General features: G+C 33.1%; 1 protein-coding gene across 1 annotated transcript in view; it reads right to left on the bottom strand.

The window, feature by feature from the left end:
* Positions 1 to 21,614, bottom strand: part of Meltrin (disintegrin and metalloproteinase domain-containing protein meltrin) — a 99,418-nt gene extending 77,804 nt beyond the window's left edge. Inside the window, exon 1 of the mRNA XM_011067056.2 lies at positions 21,320 to 21,614. Within this exon, the coding sequence (XP_011065358.1) occupies positions 21,320 to 21,482 (163 nt within the window). The 5' untranslated portion in view covers positions 21,483 to 21,614. The remainder of the gene's footprint in view (positions 1 to 21,319) is intronic.
* Between the last annotated feature and the right edge of the window lie 5 nt (positions 21,615 to 21,619).

The raw sequence follows: 21,619 nt of genomic DNA, 5'->3' as shown, positions 1-21,619 counted from the left end.
CGTACGGGCACAGATAAGAACTAGAACGAGCGGACACGTTCGATACGGGCTCATCTATAAGACTAGAAATGTATTAATGCATGAGCTTCTTACGCCAAAATCTCGTTTAAAATCTACATAACCATTATTATTTCTATTGTATCAATTTGTCAAATCATTAAAATTCATGAAGCTTCAAAAGTAGACTTAATATCATTGTACTTTCAAGATAAGCAAATCGCAATGTCTCTTAATTGCGTACTATTAAACTTTAATTTTAAGTGTTTGATAACGTTACTCGGGAACTGTCTGACTGTATAAAACGCAAAAGATTTAACAAAATATTTAACATACTCGTAATATTGTCTCAGAAAACTGTACGTTAGAAACGTAATATATAACGGATATTTTTTTCTTACTTCTCAGGGGATATTGAGCTCGACTCGGGAGCATGCATTCCAGCACGATGAAACGTTTTTTTCTGAAAGCTGAATCTCATAGACGGAGCTACCCTGTGGCGTGAAAACTGTGAGCCATTGTTAAGTCGGAAATAGATTCGGTTTTTCGTTGAAGACGCCAGACTTCTTGACGGTTCTCAACTGTACGGTTTCCACGTTAAGACACGTTCGCTAAACATAGATCGGGATCGCGATTAGGTCATGTCGAGTCATGGCTCCGGTTGCAAGTGTGCACGAATCAGTATAAGTTAGAGTAGTTAGACGAATAAAGCCCTTGGGCACCGTTTATACGCCTGCGGCTGCCAATCGTAAGTTTCCCGACAGGAAATTACGATAAACACTACATCCCACCTGCTTCTCGTGTCTCGAAACGTATGTAGATTTAATTAAATGATCGCGATCGCAGCTGCAGAGAAATATATATATATATATATATATATATATAATATGTGTGTGTGTGTGTGTATTTATGTGACAATGTGTTTGTATTTATTTGTTCCTGTCGGAATGAACGTCAGTTAATTTTCGACAAACATCCAAAAAATATTTTCGAGATAAAAAATTGAAGAAAATCGAAATGTCGAAGTTTTTTAAGATCGCTTATAATGTAACTAAGTAATAAAAGTTTATTATTGTTTAATTGCACATTAATTTTTTATAGAATTTTATTTAAGTACTCAGAGAATCTTTGAATTAAACATTAAAAGCTTTCGCGACGTCTTTCTATATTCTACTTAAAGAAAAATAGTATTTAAATTTGTCAAAGAATCCATTAAAATTAAGGATAGGGATTTTGAGACACTTTGTAGATCAAATAACCTACTTCTTTTAACTTCATCAACGATGCTGATGAAAACGAGCAGCGACTCGGCTGGTTTTGCTTATATTTAACGATTTTCCGAGGTTTCATATGATTATAAGAGAAAACGAACGTATCAATACTTTCTTTGTCGATAACGATCAGTCGTTCAATCAGATCACCGTGGGATGTTGCGATGTCGGCCGATTATGCAAATCATAGTATTACCGTTAAATTGCATCCGCTGCGCGATACTAAAGTCCGACTTTCCAAGCTTGGCGAAACGAGAGCTCGCGCAGATTACGAGACCGACGGTCTCTGGTCTGTCCTCGATTTATTCCGTTCTTCTCTACCGATTATTCGTTTCCTCTGGGAATAGAATAAACATTTCATACATTGCAAGGAATAAATTATACAAAAAAGCTTTATGGAAAAATTTCCCCTGCACGATTATCTTTTTAAAATAAATTTTCAAACAATCTTTAATTTTGTTTGACAAGAATCAAAAAACTTTCTTTCCACTTTTACAGCTATCGAAGACACAATATTTAATAAAATTCTTTAAATTCTACTTGCAGTAAAGAAGATTTACTTGTGAGAATAAGAACTTGTAAGAAAAAATTTAAGCTCTTATCAAGTACCATAATGTGTCTACGTTATATCTAAAATTATCTATTATATACACAACTATATTGATAATAAAGATCTTTTCAGTCTGAAGATATACTTGGAAAACATTCAAGTTTTGAAATATATCGAAGACACAATATTTAATAAAATTCTTTAATTCTACTTGCAGTAAAGAAGATTTACTTGTTAGAATAAGAATTTGTAAGAAAAAATTTAAGCTCTTATCAAGTACCATAATGTGTCTACGTTATATCTAAAATTATCTATTATATACACAACTATATTGATAATAAAGATCTTTTCAGTCTGAAGATATACTTGGAAAACATTCAAGTTCTGAAATAAAGAGAAACGCAATGGTATTATTTACAGAGGGAGAAAATAAAACGCCTCGACGCTTTCGTGATTGTTACAAAGGATGAATTGCAGTTGCGTTTGCCAAAAATCACGACGACTACCAGTCTCGTCGAAACGACGGTGCAACGACATCGTCGTAAGAAGAAAATGTCATATCAGAGATTAGAATTGGCCCTCAGTGCGAAGTCCAATTTTCTCGCACAATAGAATGCCAAGATTTCCTTGTATTTTATGACATTCGCGAAGTCGTTGCGGAGGTTACGGTTTACAATTTAAACATCAGCGAGATTCCAGGAGAAGCTTTTCTCCATCCGAGAAGAGGCGGGTTCTATCTTTATTCCGACTTTATCGTTGCCGTAAAGTATGCTCGCTGGCGCATTTGTTTTCGATAAACGAGCGGTCCCAAGCGCAACGGAGTCCAATGAAAATTTTTCGTGAACAAACGCCAGGATCAAAAACGAACAATGGAAAATAACGAAAGCTCCGAATTCAAGTTTTGTGGCGCATGTAATCCTTCGATATCGTATGTTTTTACTAACAAAATAGCGACTAAAGCAACAATGTATTGTTTTAACAATTTATATATCTAAAGCTACTCCATATTCTTTATTTTTGCGATAAAAAGGCATGCTAAAAAACCTACTATTAAATTTATTTTAAATTAGACTTTAAAACAAAATAGTTTAAAAGATTATGCAAGAGAAATATAAAGAAAAATGTACTTCTCCCTCTCTTTCTCTTTCTCTTTTTCTTGCGTATATACAATATATTTAAAACAAGAGTAAGAAAATAAAAAGTTATAAAGTTACTCAAAGATTTTCATTTTTCTTCCTCTGCATAGTTAAATATACGTATAACAGAAAATAATGTTTCTCTTCTGCGTCATGCCTGACTACAAGAAGAGAAATATTTTCTTGGCTGTACGTGATTCATCTCACTAACATCGAACTACTAAGTATACCGTTTTTTTTCTCGATGACCAAATAAAATTCATTTTCAAAATATTGGAGGTACATACATATTTGTTTATGCAAATTAATTAGCAATAGTGTGAAATTAACCCTCACAAAATTATTTTTTAATAACTTATTTAGAAGTGTGCAAACAAAAATGTAAAATGTGCAAACAATGAGCAATTGAATAAACTATAGAAAGTTAATTTTTTCAAAAGTTTGAGGGATTAACTTCATACGAGTAAAACGTCGATTTATTAATTGCGACCTCTCACCATATAATGTCTAAATAATCAAACAATATATTGACGATATTAATTACATGCTTGTGTCTCGATTTACAATTATTTGAGTCTCGCGAGTTTTTACAATCACATAGCTAATTGTCGTTTTATATAACTCCTATGATTCGCACAGCGTAATTATGCCGCCGGAAGAACTTAAACGCGAAATCTGCCAATGCATCGCGATAGTTATGCCGATTCTGTCGCTCATGGCTGTGCTTTGTGTCAACTAGCGCATGCTTTGAGTCACCACAAGCAGATGCGGCGTGAAGCGACGACATTGGCTCCAGATGACTCGCGTCGAAACGAGAACGTGTCTCCCATCATAACGCCGGCGTGAAGCTAGAAGCAATCGAACGTGACGGCTGAGAAACACGTCGTCGAGATCTTAAATCGCTATATATATCATGGTGATTATATCGTAATAATAATATAATAGTACACGCTGTATTTATACTTTGGAGCGGCAACAAAGTTTAGACAAATTGAATTACATGTCGAACATGCTTCCTCTGAAAAAGTATGCAAAGATCGATCCAAAGTGTTCAACTAAACAGATTTTCATGAAACTTTCACCAAACGTTTTACTAGATCATAGAATCATATAGGTGAAAGGATTTCATTAGCAAAACGATGCAAAATGAAATATACAGATCACCCTATTTCTCGAAGTTTGCAAAAAAAGTTAAAAGAAAAAAACGAAATATTGTCCAAAAGAGAAACATAGTCCAATGTCTTAAGTTGCCATATTATTGCCTCCTCAGTCGTTTCTACATAATCCTTTTGTGAGTCTAATTATATGAGCCAGTAGAATTTGATGAAAGTTGATAAAAATCTATTTAATTGAACACTTTGGATCCGTGCATATTTTGTTAATCCCGAAACACAATTGATGTATAGTAAGTCTTAATAAGAAATCAACCAATCATAGTCGATTATTCTTCTCACATTCGACTATGATTGGCCAATATTTTACGACTTGAGCTTACTGTGTTTCTGAACTTACAGATATAATTAATTATTCTACATTCATTTTGTCGACAACACATCATTATCGTTGGGGCAAAAATTCGTTTCCGATCCCAGAATACCGACCACTAATCCAAACTGAAGGGTCGAGTTATTAACGTCGAACGAACATATGGCGGTTGTTGGCACGCGTCATACAATTCCCAAACAAGCGCTACGTTTAGAATAGTGAAAGAGGATACGAGCGGAAATGGACGAAAGTTGTATACATAAAGGACGTTAATCACGAGGGAGTATAATTCACTTACGCATTTTATAGTGCTTTCCTTATGGCTTAAGCGAATTGTTAAGGGTTGTTAATTTGGCAATATGTATCCTATGTATGTACCACGTATCGTATAGCGTTCAATAATGCTCTTTTACAATAAAACGTAACCACAATGTGCGTACGACGACGAGTATTAAAGAATCGAATGTCAAGAGCAGCCAGCACGTGTTCTTACCAACCGTTTTCATATCATTTCTTGCCATTCAGGGCATTTAACGTGTTTAGAAACGTGAAAGAGATCCCGATTAGTAGATGTGGTCTCCTTTAATAAAACTGACTTACAATGGGTGTCATATGGGAAAAAGAGGGGTCACCAATGTCGGATACGCGACATAAATCCATTCAATCGCACACTACGTTGACCTTCCTGGCTACGAAAATGGGTTAGGTAAGAGTACACATACACACACACACACACAACCATACACACACACACACACACACACACACACACACACACACACGAGTCAGAAGAGCGATTTCGTAATCGTTGCACGTATAAAATCCTATTTTATCAGACTTCGTGGACGGTTTTCGTACGGACTTCCGTACGTTTGCGAATTATTTTGACCCTTTAATTATATCTTTTAACTATATTTGCATCGTTGAGATTTGAATTAAACGCTTGCTAACGCAATATTTTCATGATTGTAACGTGCGATAATAATAAGATTAAATATCGAATAAATTTTAAAAAATACGTAAATATAAAATATTAAAAAATATAACAATATCCATTTTAATAACACATGTTGTTCGATTGCTTAATTTAGACAAAATCTTTTCATAAAAAAATTTCTAAGAAATACAAAAACTATTAATTCTGCGAATCTTCACATATGTTTTACATATTAAAGGAGCAATGGTAACCCAATCCCTCTGGTTAAAAAAATAGAGTGTTATTTTTAATTCCCATGTGCGTCAAAATGAAAAATCAATGCATTTCTGTGGTTAGTTTTAAAGTAAACAACATCCACACATACACATAAAATACGATTTTTCTGAAAGTTTCAAAATTTTGTTGGATACAGATTTGAAAATAATTTTGTTGGACTATCAAAAATAATAATGTTTAAAATTAAAAAATTATAAGCAATGTTGCAAAATAAATTTTGGTATTCTAACCAGTTTGAATAGATTTAAATTTTCAATAAAACTATTTTGATGATCCAACAAAATTATGTTCCAATCTGTAAAATTCTATATTTTCCAGCAAAATTGTTTTTTCTGTATATTAACGTATGCACCTAATAAATAATAAACTAAATTTCAAGCAAATTTAATACATTTTCTTAAATTAAATTATTTAATTTCATTATTTTAATTATTAACAAGATTGAGTAAGAACAGTAGCGACCTATAAAATTAAATTCGACTTATTCAAATTCAATTTGAATTATAAATTTTGACAGTGCAAAGTGTCTTTATTACAAATAAATACGAGAATGAATTACAAGCGGTTAAAACGTCAAAAGTTCATTACATGACAATTTATCTGTGAGACAGTCAATCCCGTCAACTTGTTCCCGCGACGTTTCCTTATATTGTCTCGCATACTGAGAAGACTTTTGCGCGGATCTCACGAAGACGGTTTACGGGCTCGGTGACCGCGTAAAAAGGGCCTTAGATAAAAAGTCCTCGTTCTCGGCAGACGGTTAAACCCGTTACGGATATAGCTCGAGAAAGAGAACGCGGGTGGGGCGGAAGATTCGTATTTTCGAAGCGGTCTGCCAGCATCTGTCGGCGGCGAGCATGGAACGAGCATTGGAACAAACGCGTAGAACCAGCATGGAACACGAGGAAGGATTATCTCGCACCAAGGTGCGTACTTAGGATAACAGCGAGAAAAGAAAGTATGTATCCAAGGAAAATAAAAAGAAAACGCAAAAAAAGATCTCAGTAAAACAGAATGGACAACAAACAAGTTGAGCTCTTGCATTAAAGAGAGAATGCTCTGACATATTTTCTTTATATTTTAAAGAACTCACTCTTTCTCTGATTTTTTTTTTTTTTAATTAAAAGCGGTTTTAATTCGAAGATATATTTAACGTGATGTAGATATCTATTTAACACTTGAAGAATTACTTAATATTTTAATGTAAAATTGTTTCTAAATTTCTACGTATATTGTAACTGCATGTCAAATACTCATTACAATATTCAATTATGCAAGATTCTGAATAGATATATCTTCTACAGACAGTCAGGATTTCGTAACATATGCATACTGTTTTCGGTTTGATGCAGATTATAGTTCGTGCTTAGCATAGGAAACACCTACGCGAGTTGCGAATCTAGGACTGGCCATCCATAGAAGATCCAAGGTCGATCATCAATTATTATATGCGAATGCCGTTATGAATCTTAGTAAAAAAAAAACAGGCATAATTTAAAGAAAGATGATTAATTAATACAACTTTTACTTACATTCAAATCAAGAGTTTGCAAAGAGAATATTTATTCTCTACATTGTTTAAAAAGAAAATATTTTCTGAGCAATTTAAATAAAAAAAACAAAGCGAGAACTTTTTAAACAAACATACATGTTTCTCTACATATTTCTCCACACTTGGCATGTTAACTTTAGCCATATTGATAATAAATCTAATATAATAAATCTAGCAACAAAAAGTACATCCATTAATCATTAGAAATCCTAATCTGACTTTACATCGTCGGAAAGTTCGAAACTCAGGAGTTTCTTCATTAGCGATATTAATGTATGAATATAAAGCCCCTGGGATTTTACGGTAATTAATTTCGTTTACATGGCATCTTTGTTAACAAAGCCCAACCAAAGTTATAAAGCTTATGAAGTCCTCTGTGAAATCTTGTCAAGCTTCTTTTAGTAATTTGTAATATGACAGGAAGAAGGCAAAAATGTAAAATCTTCCCCTTGAATCATCTTAACGCAAAATTATCCTCCCATAAAAATATTAAAATGTATAATGAAATCATTTAAAATATTAAAATGTAACGTATTAATATACTTTACTTAACATTATTTTTAATATTATACAAATCTATGTCTGGAAATATAAAAATATATAAAATATAATAAAAACAATATAAAAATATAAAAAAACATCGAATATCACATAGAAAATACTTTGAAAATATTCTGTATGCTTAAACATCAATCATAACTCTCCATTATTTTAATATTGCAAAAAAAAATCTCTGTATCTGCGAAGTATACTCTGTTCCACATCATATCAAAGTGTTGATACTTTCGAACCGGAAAGTGGTCAAATAGTATCGATATCAAACTTAAGCATGCCTTATCCTCTATTCATGCCAATCTGCGGATGACGTGGATGATACGTCGACTGGCACGGTTCGCCTACACTTTGTCGTACATATCGCTTCTCATCGCCCACGTATAACACGAGCCGTCTCTTCGTCGACGTCGACGATCATTCTCATTGAGTTTAACGCTTTCGAGCAACACTCGCAAAGCGCGCCCGAGCGATGTATCCTCGACTTCCATGCTTAAATCTGCACCGCGTGATTGAGATTTCCTGATCGTTTTGAAAAACGCTATCAATTATCGCGTCTTTCTTGGCACTACGGAGAAAGGATGGTTTTGCTGAAGTATTTAAACATTTATAAGTTAGATACAGATGTGAGAATAATTTTGTTACATCATCAAAATGATTACGTAGGACGCTCAAACTGCGGTTGATAGAATGTCGAAACTTTTTGCAGCATTGCTCGTTACGCTTAAGATTTTTACGTAATTATTTTGATGATCCAATAAAATTATTTTCACATTTGTATCTAGATAAATTTTTAGATACTTCAGCAAAATCGTTCTTTCCGTACACATAATAGATCTTATTGATATTTTGTCTAATCGTGCGGTAATGGATCGAGACATAATAGCGAAATGAAGATGGAGAAGATTAATGTTACATATCACTTTAACTGTAATAATAATAATCGAAAGAAATGAAAGAAATGAAGTTTCAATTTTTATTTCAAATTTAGACGATAATGTTTGAAGTGACAAGATTTCCCAAGTGATGCAAACGGTAGCTATCATCTTTCGTTTTCATTCTCTTCCGTGCAATACTCGTATGCGAAACGCCCCAGGTGCATCGTAATGTACCTAATGCACTCCTGCGTACTCCCAAGACATACATTACGCGCAGATGCACCGCATCATTGCCCATCGCCTTCACGTAAGCTTTCTTGCTGTGATCGCGATGCATCGTCGCGTCGTCGTGCCCACCCGCAGCAAGAAATGCTTTGTTTGCTGTCGTGGGTGGAGACGAAGCGGTGCTCTTCTCTATTACCAGTCGATTAAGCCATTAAGTTTGATAATGGACCGTTTTCTAGTGAGCCAACGAAATACAGAGCTTGGAGAACCCTAACTCTTTTCGTGCCGAAGATACTTGAGAAAAATATTTTTCGTGGACTTGGCGAATTGTCTTATTGTTTGGTCGTTAAAGCAGTCTCTCAACTGTTAACGAAGAACAAACCTCTGAAAGAAATGAGAAAAGCGGATAAACCAGAATAATGCTGCAATTAGAAGTTTATTATATAAAGTGTTCTGAAAAACTTTTATATTTTCGTAACTGTAGCAAAAATTATTGAAATTATTGTAATTATTGAAATTTTCATTTTGCAATGACATTTTTATATTTTCTTTCTTTCAATTTCGTGTAAATTACAATGTTGTGATTATTTCATAAAAAGAGCTATCTTTAAAATTTGATTCTATTAGGTGTTGGAATTAATTCGTAGCGTTTTTTAATGAAAGAATGTTATTTATTTCACATGAGTATTAAAAAATACATTAATGAAAGTACTTCCCATCTCTTGTAAAACGCTACGAATTAATTCCAACACCTAATATATTCCACATTTTTATACCAATTATAGTTATAATTTTCATTTGTAATTTTTTTCAATGTAATCAAAAGAAAATTTAGATATTAAAAGATATTGCATTGAATAAGCTATTTTATGTAATATTGCGATATTGTATCTGGTTGTCCGTTTCGAAAGCACTCCGATTATCTCTTCGCCAAATACGACCAATTTTCACATTTCGTTGTCTATCTTTTTCTTTGTCCGAATGCTCCAACGGGCAGTCCTCGTCGCGACGCTTTTCTGTCCTTCCAGAGGGAACACCCGGTAGCTCGATGGAGCATTTTGACAGGGACACAATGAGAAAGAAAGGTAAAAGCAACGCGGGCGAAGTTTCATTGCCTTTCTCGACAGCTGCATCCCCTGCCCGGCGAACACATTCAATCGAGCGGCAGAACGAAGCAAAAGCGGCGAATTTTTCTCATATTCCACAAAATAAAGTCTGAACTCCGCAAACCGCAATGCATCGTGTTTGTTCCTCAGCAATCGAAATGATATTTCATACAATCTCGAATTTTTTTTATTCCAAAAAAATTCTTGATATTCCTTTCTTTGTTATCTATCGCTACTTTGCCAGGCATTTAATTTGAAAATACGAATACGCAGAAAAAATTTAGTCCCTGTAAATTTGCCAAAGAAGAATATCTCACTTTTTAATGCACGACAATTTTAAGTGATACAATATACATATATGTGGTTATACATATACATTTTGTTTTTAATTTTTATAAAATTTAAAAAATTGAGTGTGTACGTATCGAAACGAGAGACAATGCATTTTTAGAATAGATTATATTGCACCAATATTATATTTTTTTCATTTCAGCGATATGTAAATTTAATTTTATATCAATCTCTCTGTAATTCACAGAATTGTTTAGTTTTGGCTTTTAATTTTAGATTAAAGTGCAACAATTTGGAAAAAGAGATATTTCACAAAATGAAAACAAGTGCTATAAATGAGATAAATGCAATAAAAGATGTTTGATGTAGAATAAATATTTCTTTTATATTGCGCTGTGGAACAGTTCGAACAATTTGATTTCAAATCTATAGGCAATACGATCTATTCATAGAACATGCAGAGTGTAATTAGGATAATTAGCAACGGAAACGTCTCGGGTATCGACGGAATTGTGCCAACGACCTATGTCATCTGCGCTAATGCAATCGTGATAACAATATTCATCGGGATTGCACCGCATTGACCTACCAGTAACCATAGGACGATTCACTAAATCGAGTATGGATCTACGGATTGTGGCAACGTCCTGAATATGATACAGGGAATATTATCAGAAAATAAGGCTTACAATTAGAAAAGATAAGTATTGAAAGAAAAGATTGGCTGAATATGGCATAGCATTTTTAATTGGCTGCAGCAACCAATTTTTGATTGCGTAAGCCTATCGAAATTATGTACTGATATTACGGATAAGCTACCGCAGCAAAAATTGACTGCTGCACCGAAAAAAATTCATTAATTTTACATGGAAATTACATGTTTATGTTTAACTGGAAAATTACTTAAATACGATTGGAAATTTACTGAAAATTATGAATTTCCAATCACATTTAGATAATTTTCTGGTCATAAACACGTAATTTCCATGTAAAACTACATGAATTTTTTTTAGTGTGCAGTCAATTAAAAATGCTACGTCATATTTTACGATTTAAATTGCTGCAGCAGCCAATCTTTTCTTTCAGTGTGGAGAAGTCATCAATTAATTTTTTCTTGTAGCATATTTTTGTATCTTCGACAAATGTTTTAAATAACAGAATATCGATATTAATATGAATAGATACTTTACTACAGAACATATTTCGATGTCTTTCGTAATCATAGTTTATATATTAAAAATTTAATTAAACTGTTATAACAGATTAACGTAATTTCCTCATGTATATATTTTAACAAAATATGGCTTTTGATCATAAATTCAGTCGCGATAACACGAATAGTTAAAAATGTAATGTTACATTCATGATGTATACCTATAATGCGGAACGCGTTACAATCCTAGTATGCACAATTTATTTTCGAACGTTTATTACGATAAGCGATATATCGAACAAATTATTTATACCATCGACTATAATACGATCGAAAATGGTAATGAGTTTCTACTGATGCATGCGAATCTCGTGCAAACCCGTAAACTGTTATTACTCCATCAACCCTTGCCGGCTTTGCAAATGCATTCAGCATGATGTGAGAATGATAAATTTGGCGTATTTACGACCGTTTAATTGCCATTGAAATTACGTACACTAGTGAATCGATTATTAATGGTGGTATTTATGCGGAAGGGAGAATCTAATGAACGCACTTCGGAAACAGGATTTTTGAATGTGCTTTAATTTTCGATTAATGAGTCGAGCAACTCATGTGGATGATTCATTAAGTCAATTCATTTAAAGCCACTTACAAATTTGAGAAATCCGATTAGGCAACACGAATTCGCACACATGGAATGCAATTAATCAAAAATATCAAAAATAATCAATCATTCTCAAAATACAAAATATGTTACTAACAATAATAAAAAAAACTCACATTCAGGCGGACGGAGTATAGAATATAAATGAATCAGTAGTTACAAATAAAAAAAATATAATATAAATAAAATATCTAAACTTTTTTCCAAATTTAATTTATTGTGTATTCAAAGATTCATTTAAGCTGTAACATATTTCAAACAGCGAACGTCAATTACGATGTTAAATTAATTACAACGCGCTACTTTAAAAAACTATCGAGTTTACGAGTCATCTCGTATTTATGGCATAAGCAACGACATGCCGCGTGCAACACACTTATTCGTTCTTCGCAATATAACGGGCTGGTCCGTTAACGCTGCGCTTTACAGTTAGCCGGTGCGAATTGCATTTATAGTTCCAGCAAATGAAGATTTACTCCCAGCAAAGGCGTTGTAAAAAGAAAGGAAAAAGAAAATTACAAATTTCGAGCAGCTTTTATAAGCGAGAATGTTCATTTTTAATGTGCCTCTAATAAACTTTTAATTGCACGCGCGCGCGCGCGCGCATACATAAAATGCAACATTTGCATTATCTTCTTTAGTACGGACGTAGTCACTGCAGCGACGTAAAACTAACGCAATTGAGAAATAATGACAACGGGTGCGGCACTATGCAGTCTGCCGAAGCGAGGTCACGAAATCGGGTCGCATCATATAATGAACGAAAGTAAAAATTGAAATGTTCGCTCGCTCGGATATAGGAAGTGCAGAAATAAATGTATCTGCTTTTGCAATAAAGTCTATATCGAGCGTTGATAGTGATCGACTAATACGCCGTTGATTTTATTACAAAGTAGGTAAATAGGACGATGTTGAGAATTTAACGAGCAACTTCGGTGTCGAATAGCACCGGACTATCTACTTGGAGCGAAGCTATACCTACCATCTGGCGAAGCCGACATCCGCGACCGTAATCGATCGGGCGAACCTTCGATTTTTTCTTTATACCGAGGTGCTTCACCTCGTGCGTTGTTCCGTCCGACTGTGCGAATTTTCCGATCGATTTCTCCCCAGGGCTGACATCCGCGCGAGACCGGAAAATCTTTTCTGCTCACTTTTTCTTTCTCCCTCGTTGAACGAGTACGTCGAGGGAGAAACAGAGACAGAGACAAACAGACAGACAGAGAGAGAGAGAGAGAGAGAGAGAGAGAAAGAGAGAGCAAAATATTAATATACTCTCTCCATTGCTTCCACTCGATGGAACCACACGAGTAATTAATTGCCTTCGTTCGCGTGATACGTAGGATGCTCGTGGTCGATATACGTGGGTCGATATACGCGATTGGGAACGTGAGATGCGAAATTTATTATAAATTATTATCAAATTCAAGAATGAATCGTCTTCAAAATGGTTCATTACTATACTGAAAAGAAAATATGACAAATATTCAGTAATTTTTTCACGTCGTTTTGAGTAAGCACTATTGATCGTGTTCCTATATATGTATAGATTGCCAATACTGAAAATCTATAGTTTACATTGCGTATACTATAGATTTTCAGTATTGGTAGTGTATATTAGAACATAACTGTTATAATTATTGTGAAACCATTACAGTATTTATATAAGAAATTAAAGTATAGAGGAATTTATGTAAAAAAGGAACGAATAATCTTTATTTGAAGTACTAAAAAATAATGGTGTTTATCTGTGATTTTTGTAACTGATAAATTATTTTAGTTATTGGTATTATTACAAAACTCTCCGTTTTACAGATTTGCATTTTATATATTTAGATTAAACTGACTATATTCATAAATGCATGTATTTACGAATATCGAAAAATATGTTTAACTTTTTAATTTAAACACAAAATTTTGTTAGTTTGCGTTCCAATATCATATGTTACTGAATTCGTTCAAACAAAATGTCATCCAATCAATTTTTGATGCAAGAGTTTGCAATGTTGTAATAAAAGCGAATAATGACAAATATTTATGTGTGAAAAAAATACAGGGTATTCAAAAAACCATTCAGCATTTATATGATAAATAGTACACACTATACTTTTGACAAAATGTCTAACTTCTGAATTTAAAAAGTGTAATTTTTCATCAAAAATTGTTCATTTTTATTATAAAAAGAAAAATTATAGTTCTAGAAAGATCCCTACTACAAAGACTAGATTTATTAATATATTTTTCAAGACTTGTTGGAAAGAGGTCTTTTGCTTCAAATACCTAAACTATACAGGAGCCACAATAGTTACCATAATATTGCTCTGAATAAGTTTGGTGGCGACAGTTGTGCCGGTGTTTTTTAATTATATTTTTAATTAAAAATTGTATGTAACATTCACTAACATACGCAAAAGATATTGATCAAAATTAGGCATCTTTTTGACTTTTCTGTGTGTGTGTGTGTGTGTGTGTATTTTAACGTGAATATCAAAACTAAAAGGAATGTAACGATCATCATATTTTTCATATAAATAGCTTTGTCTAAAATTCAAAAAATTATGATACCAATGAGATCCACGATAATTTGTTGAACGATATCGATACTTCATGCATAAATTACCACACCATCAATACTAGTGTTATTTTCCTCGCACAACAGAACATCTTCGCAAACACAGCAATGTGCAATTTGTCGCTAGTTCACATTTAAACGACAAATGAACGAAGTTGTCGTCAATCGATCTTCTAGACGCCACTCACCGTTACGAGCGAGTACTTAATGAATAACACGCCGATTCGAAGAGAAGCACCCTCCGCTAAGTCGGTATCGTCGAGAGGGCCGTTAATCATCGATTAACAGCGATCCATTCGTTCCGAGTGTGCAATGACGTTTTGCTCAACAACGGTGACTCAACTGGTGATGATTCGCTCTCTCGAGTCGGGACCGGAAATGCAAAGCACTTCGAGTATCAACGTGGACGGATTCCTATTCCGAAAGTCATATCCCAAGAAGCTTTGTTGAAAGTCGCGAAATCAAACATCACAGTTTTAAAAAATAGAAGAAATACAAAAAATTGAAAAAAATATATTTACTATATTTTTTGCTGGAAAAAGAGTCTAGTTGCATTAACTGGAATTTTGATTAAAAATGGACAAATCAGGATTTTCTGATTGAATCTATAATATTATAATTTTAGTTGAGATAATCAGAATTCTGATTGATATAATCAGAATTTTCTGGTTCGTTCATTTCCAATTGGAAATTTTTCTCAGTGTACCTTTTGTTAAAACTTATCATGTGATAATCTTAGATTTCCTTCCAATATTATGACATTTATATTGAAGTATTTTGAATTGAAATATTACGGGAGTTCATTATTACGACGTTTCTATTAAAATATTTTAAAATATTACGGGAGATGTAAAAGACGAAAGATTTCAGAGAATTTATACTTCGATAAGAATCTTAATTATGAGGCAACTCAGAAACCGAAAGCTATGGATGCGGGAAGGGTTGAGAATACTGTAAGAAATCATCGAATGGCGAAAGAGAGTCGTCAGATAAGATCCACAGCTTTCAGTACGCTGAAGTACCAAGTAGCTTCAAGGTCTTTTTGTCGGTACCTTCACGGCTTGTCGAGCATTCCGAGAAGAACGAGAAAATAACGAGCTCTAGCGAAACTTGGACATGAGTCCATACTAAAGTCAATATTTCATTATAATTATGCAGCTTATTTCACAATATAAACACAATATACACTTTGAGAAACATTTCTGATTGAAAAATAAACGAATCTGAAAATTCTAATAATAATCAATCAGAATTCTAGTTATATTTTAACTAGAATTATTAATAAATATTAATAAATATTAATAAATATTAATAAATATTAATAAATATTTTTTCAACTAGAAAATTCTAATTTGTCTATTTTCAACTAGAATTCCAATTAATGCAATCAGACTTTTTTTCCAGTGCAGGTTGGAGAATATATTTTATCTCTAATTTAGCTAAAAAGGAAAACAGCTTTGTTTGTGTGCAAGACTGACTTATCAAAGAATCGTTTAATGGGTTGGAAGCAACATTCCACAACTTGATGATAACCGCATGTCAAAAATGATTTGTAGCAGAGGAACGTGGAATCTCGGAATTACGATTTGAGGAAGAGAGGTGATATACGATGCATCGAGAAAGATTTAGCCTCCGCAAGGAAATGCGCAGAGCGTGTACGCATCGCCGACATAAAGATTATACATCTCTATACCGCGAGTGCGATTAACCATTTTCCCACCACGTTACATATCGCTCGGGTACTCTGACATTACTCATTTGCAGCTGGCGGCTTTTTCATGCAGCTGCAAGCGCTTGTATGAAAGCTCGGCAGATTTAACCATCTTGGAGATTTATGTTGATGGTATACGTTCGTATAAGTATAATTATATTATAATATTATCTTGTGTCCTTTCACCCTTCTCGCGTTCCCTGTTCTCTCACTTTTTAATATTGGATATTGTAAAAGAAATTTATTTTATTTCATTATTTTTATGTGGCATTTCCATGCATTGCAGGTGGAAAGGAACGCGAGGAGAATTTCGCAATGCGATCGATTTAACGTTAAGGCTTTTTTGGGGGTCCAACGTGCACTTCACCTCACATGTGACCGGAAAGAATAAATAAATTGTAATGTAAATCCCTATAAATCCTTCGCACGACCCTACGCCGCCATCGCATTTACATTCAACATACTCCCATAAATTTTTATCGACTGCATTGACGAACTGCCGATCCCCTCCCCCGAATCCAACAATGGACATAAATTCCATAGCGCCCTTTGTTAGGATACTTCCATTCTCGCTAGAGACCTCCTTTTTACACATGAGGAATGTCATTTATATTCATGTCGAACTGTGGTGGAACCAATCGTGACGATTCATCATTTAGAGCTCTCTATAATAATCAAACAGGAATACGTTCAAGTTAAAATTTAATTTAAGCTTTTAATCAATATGAATGTCTCGTTTATCTTAAAAAAAAAAGTACCGGCTTGCAATTCAAGTTAGAAAAATCTCATTCTTTTATCGATTTGATTTACAGATTCGATTAAAGTTAAATTTATATTTAAAGCTTTTAGCCGTAATACTAAAAGTAAAGCTCCAACTTTATTGAAACATTCCGAATTTAAGCTACGTTAGTAAGAATTATGTATTTGCAATCGATAGCTGGCAATTGCAATCTTCATTTACAAAGAATAGTCACCGAGGTGCACGTGCTGGTTTACGTAATTACGTTCTTGCTTTAGAAAGGTCGTCGATATAAAGAATGATTCATTGCGTCCTTCTCAGCATAAACGCGGTGACTATCACATTGTAATTTTCGTAATAGATTTTTGTTACGAAAAAATATTTTACAAGGAATGCCAGGATAATACAAGTTTACGTGCTAATTCTATTATTTTCTCCATGTATTTTTTTTTCGTATGTTCATGTCCTGTTTCCTGTTACGACAATGACGCTATAATGTTTTGAAGTACGCGTTAAAATTTTTAACACAAATATTTCATTATATGTATAAAAAACAAAGAAAGTATATAACGTAATATGAAAAAAAATCCGAATATTATACATATATAACTGAATAATATGGTTTAAACGAATAAAATATTTATACACGATTTTAATGCAATGCAGATTATAAAAATATTGCTTTTGTTTTATCCATTCCATTATAACTCGTACATTATTTTCTTAATAAGCAATCAAACTTTATCAATTTTCGATATTAAAACGTCCCCTCACATGATTTTTTAATTATTGATGTTCATTAATGAACATTAATAATATTTACACAATATTTATCGACACGTAATTAACGGTGAAATGTTGAATAAAAATTGCTCTTTATGGAAAATTCATCTTGTATATTACAAATAAAATCATAAAAGCATTGGATTTTCCATTTCTGACTTTACACATGTCAATACTAAATACGTATTTTTGAACTTATATATTTTGAGCTTATATTTTTCGCGTTGATCAATTTCGAGATTAAAAGCAAAATTACATAGTCTGCATAACGTGACATGCAAAGATTAATTTGAAGTATTAATACGGATTTTATTTCAAATACGTGTGCGACAAATACACAGCAATAGAGAATTTATTTATGAAAATGTTAAAATATTTAGAAAAGTTATGTAAAAGCATAAAATTATTTATAAAATCTAAAAAAGTGTATACGTACGTTCCAAAACTTTTAAAGTAAATCTCACTCTAAAGAGTGAAATCTCATTCTTAAAGATTGAAAATCGAATCATATTTTTTTTTTAAGACTGGCTCAATTTTCACTCTTTAGAATGAGATTCCACAAAAAATTCAAAGAGTAACGTAACTATAAGTTTTATTCAAATGCCAAGGGATCTTACAATAACAGCGCGATGTTACAACGCGAAGGAATTCTGTTCTGCGGTGAGAATTCCCTAAAGAAACTACGGATCATCTTGCGCGATCGACATGCGCTCTAAACGACATCAGACGGCAATGACGTTGCTTGTCGCGTGGCCATGAAAATGCGATGCACATCGTAGTATGTGGCATGAATAAAAGTGTGTACCGAACGATTTATCAATCGATGCATCATACAAGAACCGCGCATCGACTCATTGATCGTATTGGTCGCGCCAAGAAAATCTATTTTTCTCCATGGAAAAGACGATTTTGTTGAAGTATCTAAGAATTTAGCTATATATAGATTTGAAAATAAATTTGTTGGATCATGAAAATAATTTCGTAGGGTACTCTGGTTGTTAGAATATCAAAACTTTTTGCAAAACTTATCATACTTGGGAACAACACAATTATTTTTAGATCTGTATCCAGCTCAATTTTTAGATACTTCAGAAAAACTTAATTGCCATCATTACTAGGTAATTATGTTCCTGGATATACGAAAAGAATGATTTTGCCGGAACATCTAAACTTTAGCTAGATACAGATCTGAAAATAATTTTGTTGGTTCATCAAAATAATTACGTATAGAAATCTCAAATATGATGAGCAATACTGCAAAAAGTTTGGACATTCTAGCAACCAGCGTCCTATATATCTAATTATTTTAATGATATGACAAAATTATATATTTTTTCAGATTTATATTTAGCTGAATTTTTAGATACTGCAGCAAAACCATCTTTTCTGTGTATCGTTCTTTTTATATCAGTATATTATTTTAATATACTATTTAATTATAAATTTATTCATAATTAAAAAATCCCGCACTAATTATATGAAAAATTGGATCGAAGTGAAATAAATTAATTTTTACATGATGCTACGTACCTTATAATTTAAACAAAATATGTCATATAGATGCAAGACTTAATAATAGATAGTTTTTAAGCTGGAATGGAATATTAAAGATATAAAACTTGTGTTCAAAGAGCATTTTAATCATAGCTTAAAAACTTTTCATTATTAAACCTTGTGTCCATGACATTTTTTATTCACTACGTTATAAGCATTATACATTATACATATATGCAAACTCATTTTACCGAGAGCCAATTTTCTACGTAATTAGTGTGGAAACTTCAAAATATTTATTTCCTTTCTGCAAAAACTCGGAAAGAGCTGGTGTCCATCTATATAAATCGCCAATTACGGCCTAACAACTAACAGCACAATTTACTGGTGCAATGTTGGCTCAATATATCCCGAATGCATGACAATGTTTAACCAATATCTCGCCAATGAATTGTGCTATTCGAGGGATTAACTCATATTTGATAGAATTTAAATTAAAATATCAAATAAAATAAAACATTTAAATTCAATTAAAATATCAAATTCATACACAGAAAAACATCATTCTATTGCTAAAAAAAAAAATAATTACTCAATTTATCTTCTTTCTTTTTAAATAATGGTTATTTTCATAAAACATATTTTCTTGATAATATAATCTTAAAATATACTCATTACAAATTTTAGAAAAACGCATTAATATGTATTTAAAATGTACTTAAAAGGAATGTATTTCCTTTCAAAGAATATTCTATTATAAAATTGATCGAAAAAGTAACTTGATACAATAAGCAAATCAAATTTGTTTTAATTTAATAATATTGAAGTATTAAACTTACTAGGATTCAGAATATATTTTGAATAGATTTGACTTATGATAGATTTGCGGATATATGAACTTTAAAATACTTGAAATAAATAATTATTATTTGGTATATATTTTTCTGTGTGTATAAACATCGAACATTGTTCGAATACTTTTTTACTTTCCTTTATTCTTTGCTACACTCTTTTTAACTCTCGCGAATCATTACATAATTTGATTTTGTGAGAATATATGTTATTTAAATATAACTCGCTTGCGTTAATTTTACTAATCTGTCACTTTCAACAGTTTCAAATATCTATTTATATAATTAAGGAAATAAATATAGCAGTGGAGTTATTTTTAAGAAAATGAGAAGATAATTTGATTACCTGAATGCGACGTATACAGCGCATTAAAAGGTTAAAATTTCACGTTATAAATCGGGAACGCTAATAAAACGTGGAGAAACGGAGCTTTAATGGTTGAATGTTTACGCGACGTGAATAATATATGTATCACTGCCGCTGCGTGAATTTAGCCGCGGATCTTTTCAAGTTTAAGCAAACAAGAAAGTTACGTTATATAATATGTAAATAATAAATAGAATAAATTTCGTTTCGTGTATATTCGACACTTGGTACAAACACTAAATATACGACAAATGAAAGAAACGTATAGATTATATATATAAAATAAAGCGCAGGAGCCAATCGAACGACCTTGAAAATAATGCATCGAAAAGTAGCAATGGAATGTTCTTCCTCACGACATTTTTGACGCCACATTGTTGGCAGCTTTTCAACTTACTTCGACGCCCGTAAAATCAAATTACATAATACGAACAGTTGCGATTGTAACACAAATTGTAACAACTGATGTCCGTTTCTATCAATAACGATTACTTTTAATTTCGATTTTACTTTAACTTTTTACTCTTTGTATTTTTCTAATTTTTAGAATTAGAAAAGGATAAAAGATAAAAAGTTAAAAGATAAAAATAAGATTAAAGTTAATCTGTATTGATGAGAAACGAGCATGAGAGATCAGCTGGAAGCGTCAAGTGTCATCGCGAGTGAAAAGGTAATGAAAAGACAAGGATGAGAGAAAAGTATTATGTATAAAAATTGGTGACTCACCTTGACTCTCGGCGTACGCGGTAGGGATGATAATCGTCAGCAGCAGCGTTAGAAGGATCAGCTCCAGTTTGCACCTCACCGTTGCACCGCCGTCACCGCCACCACCACCGCCGTTGACGGCGACGACGCGTCGCGGATCGGCGCGCCGGGAATCGCGCGCCATGTTCCTGAGACTCGGACACTGCTGACTGCTTGGACGCGTTGACCGCGACTCACGCGAACGTCATGACACCACGATGTTCCTCACGACACGCACGCTCTTCGCACGTTGGCTGTCTCGCGTCTGTCGTTCGCGCGCGC

The sequence above is a fragment of the Acromyrmex echinatior genome, chromosome 1 (assembly GCF_024713525.1).
Source record: "Acromyrmex echinatior isolate Ae372 chromosome 1, ASM2471352v2, whole genome shotgun sequence".
Taxonomy (NCBI): Eukaryota; Metazoa; Arthropoda; class Insecta; order Hymenoptera; family Formicidae; genus Acromyrmex; species Acromyrmex echinatior.
This window is presented reverse-complemented; position numbering and strand designations above follow the sequence as displayed.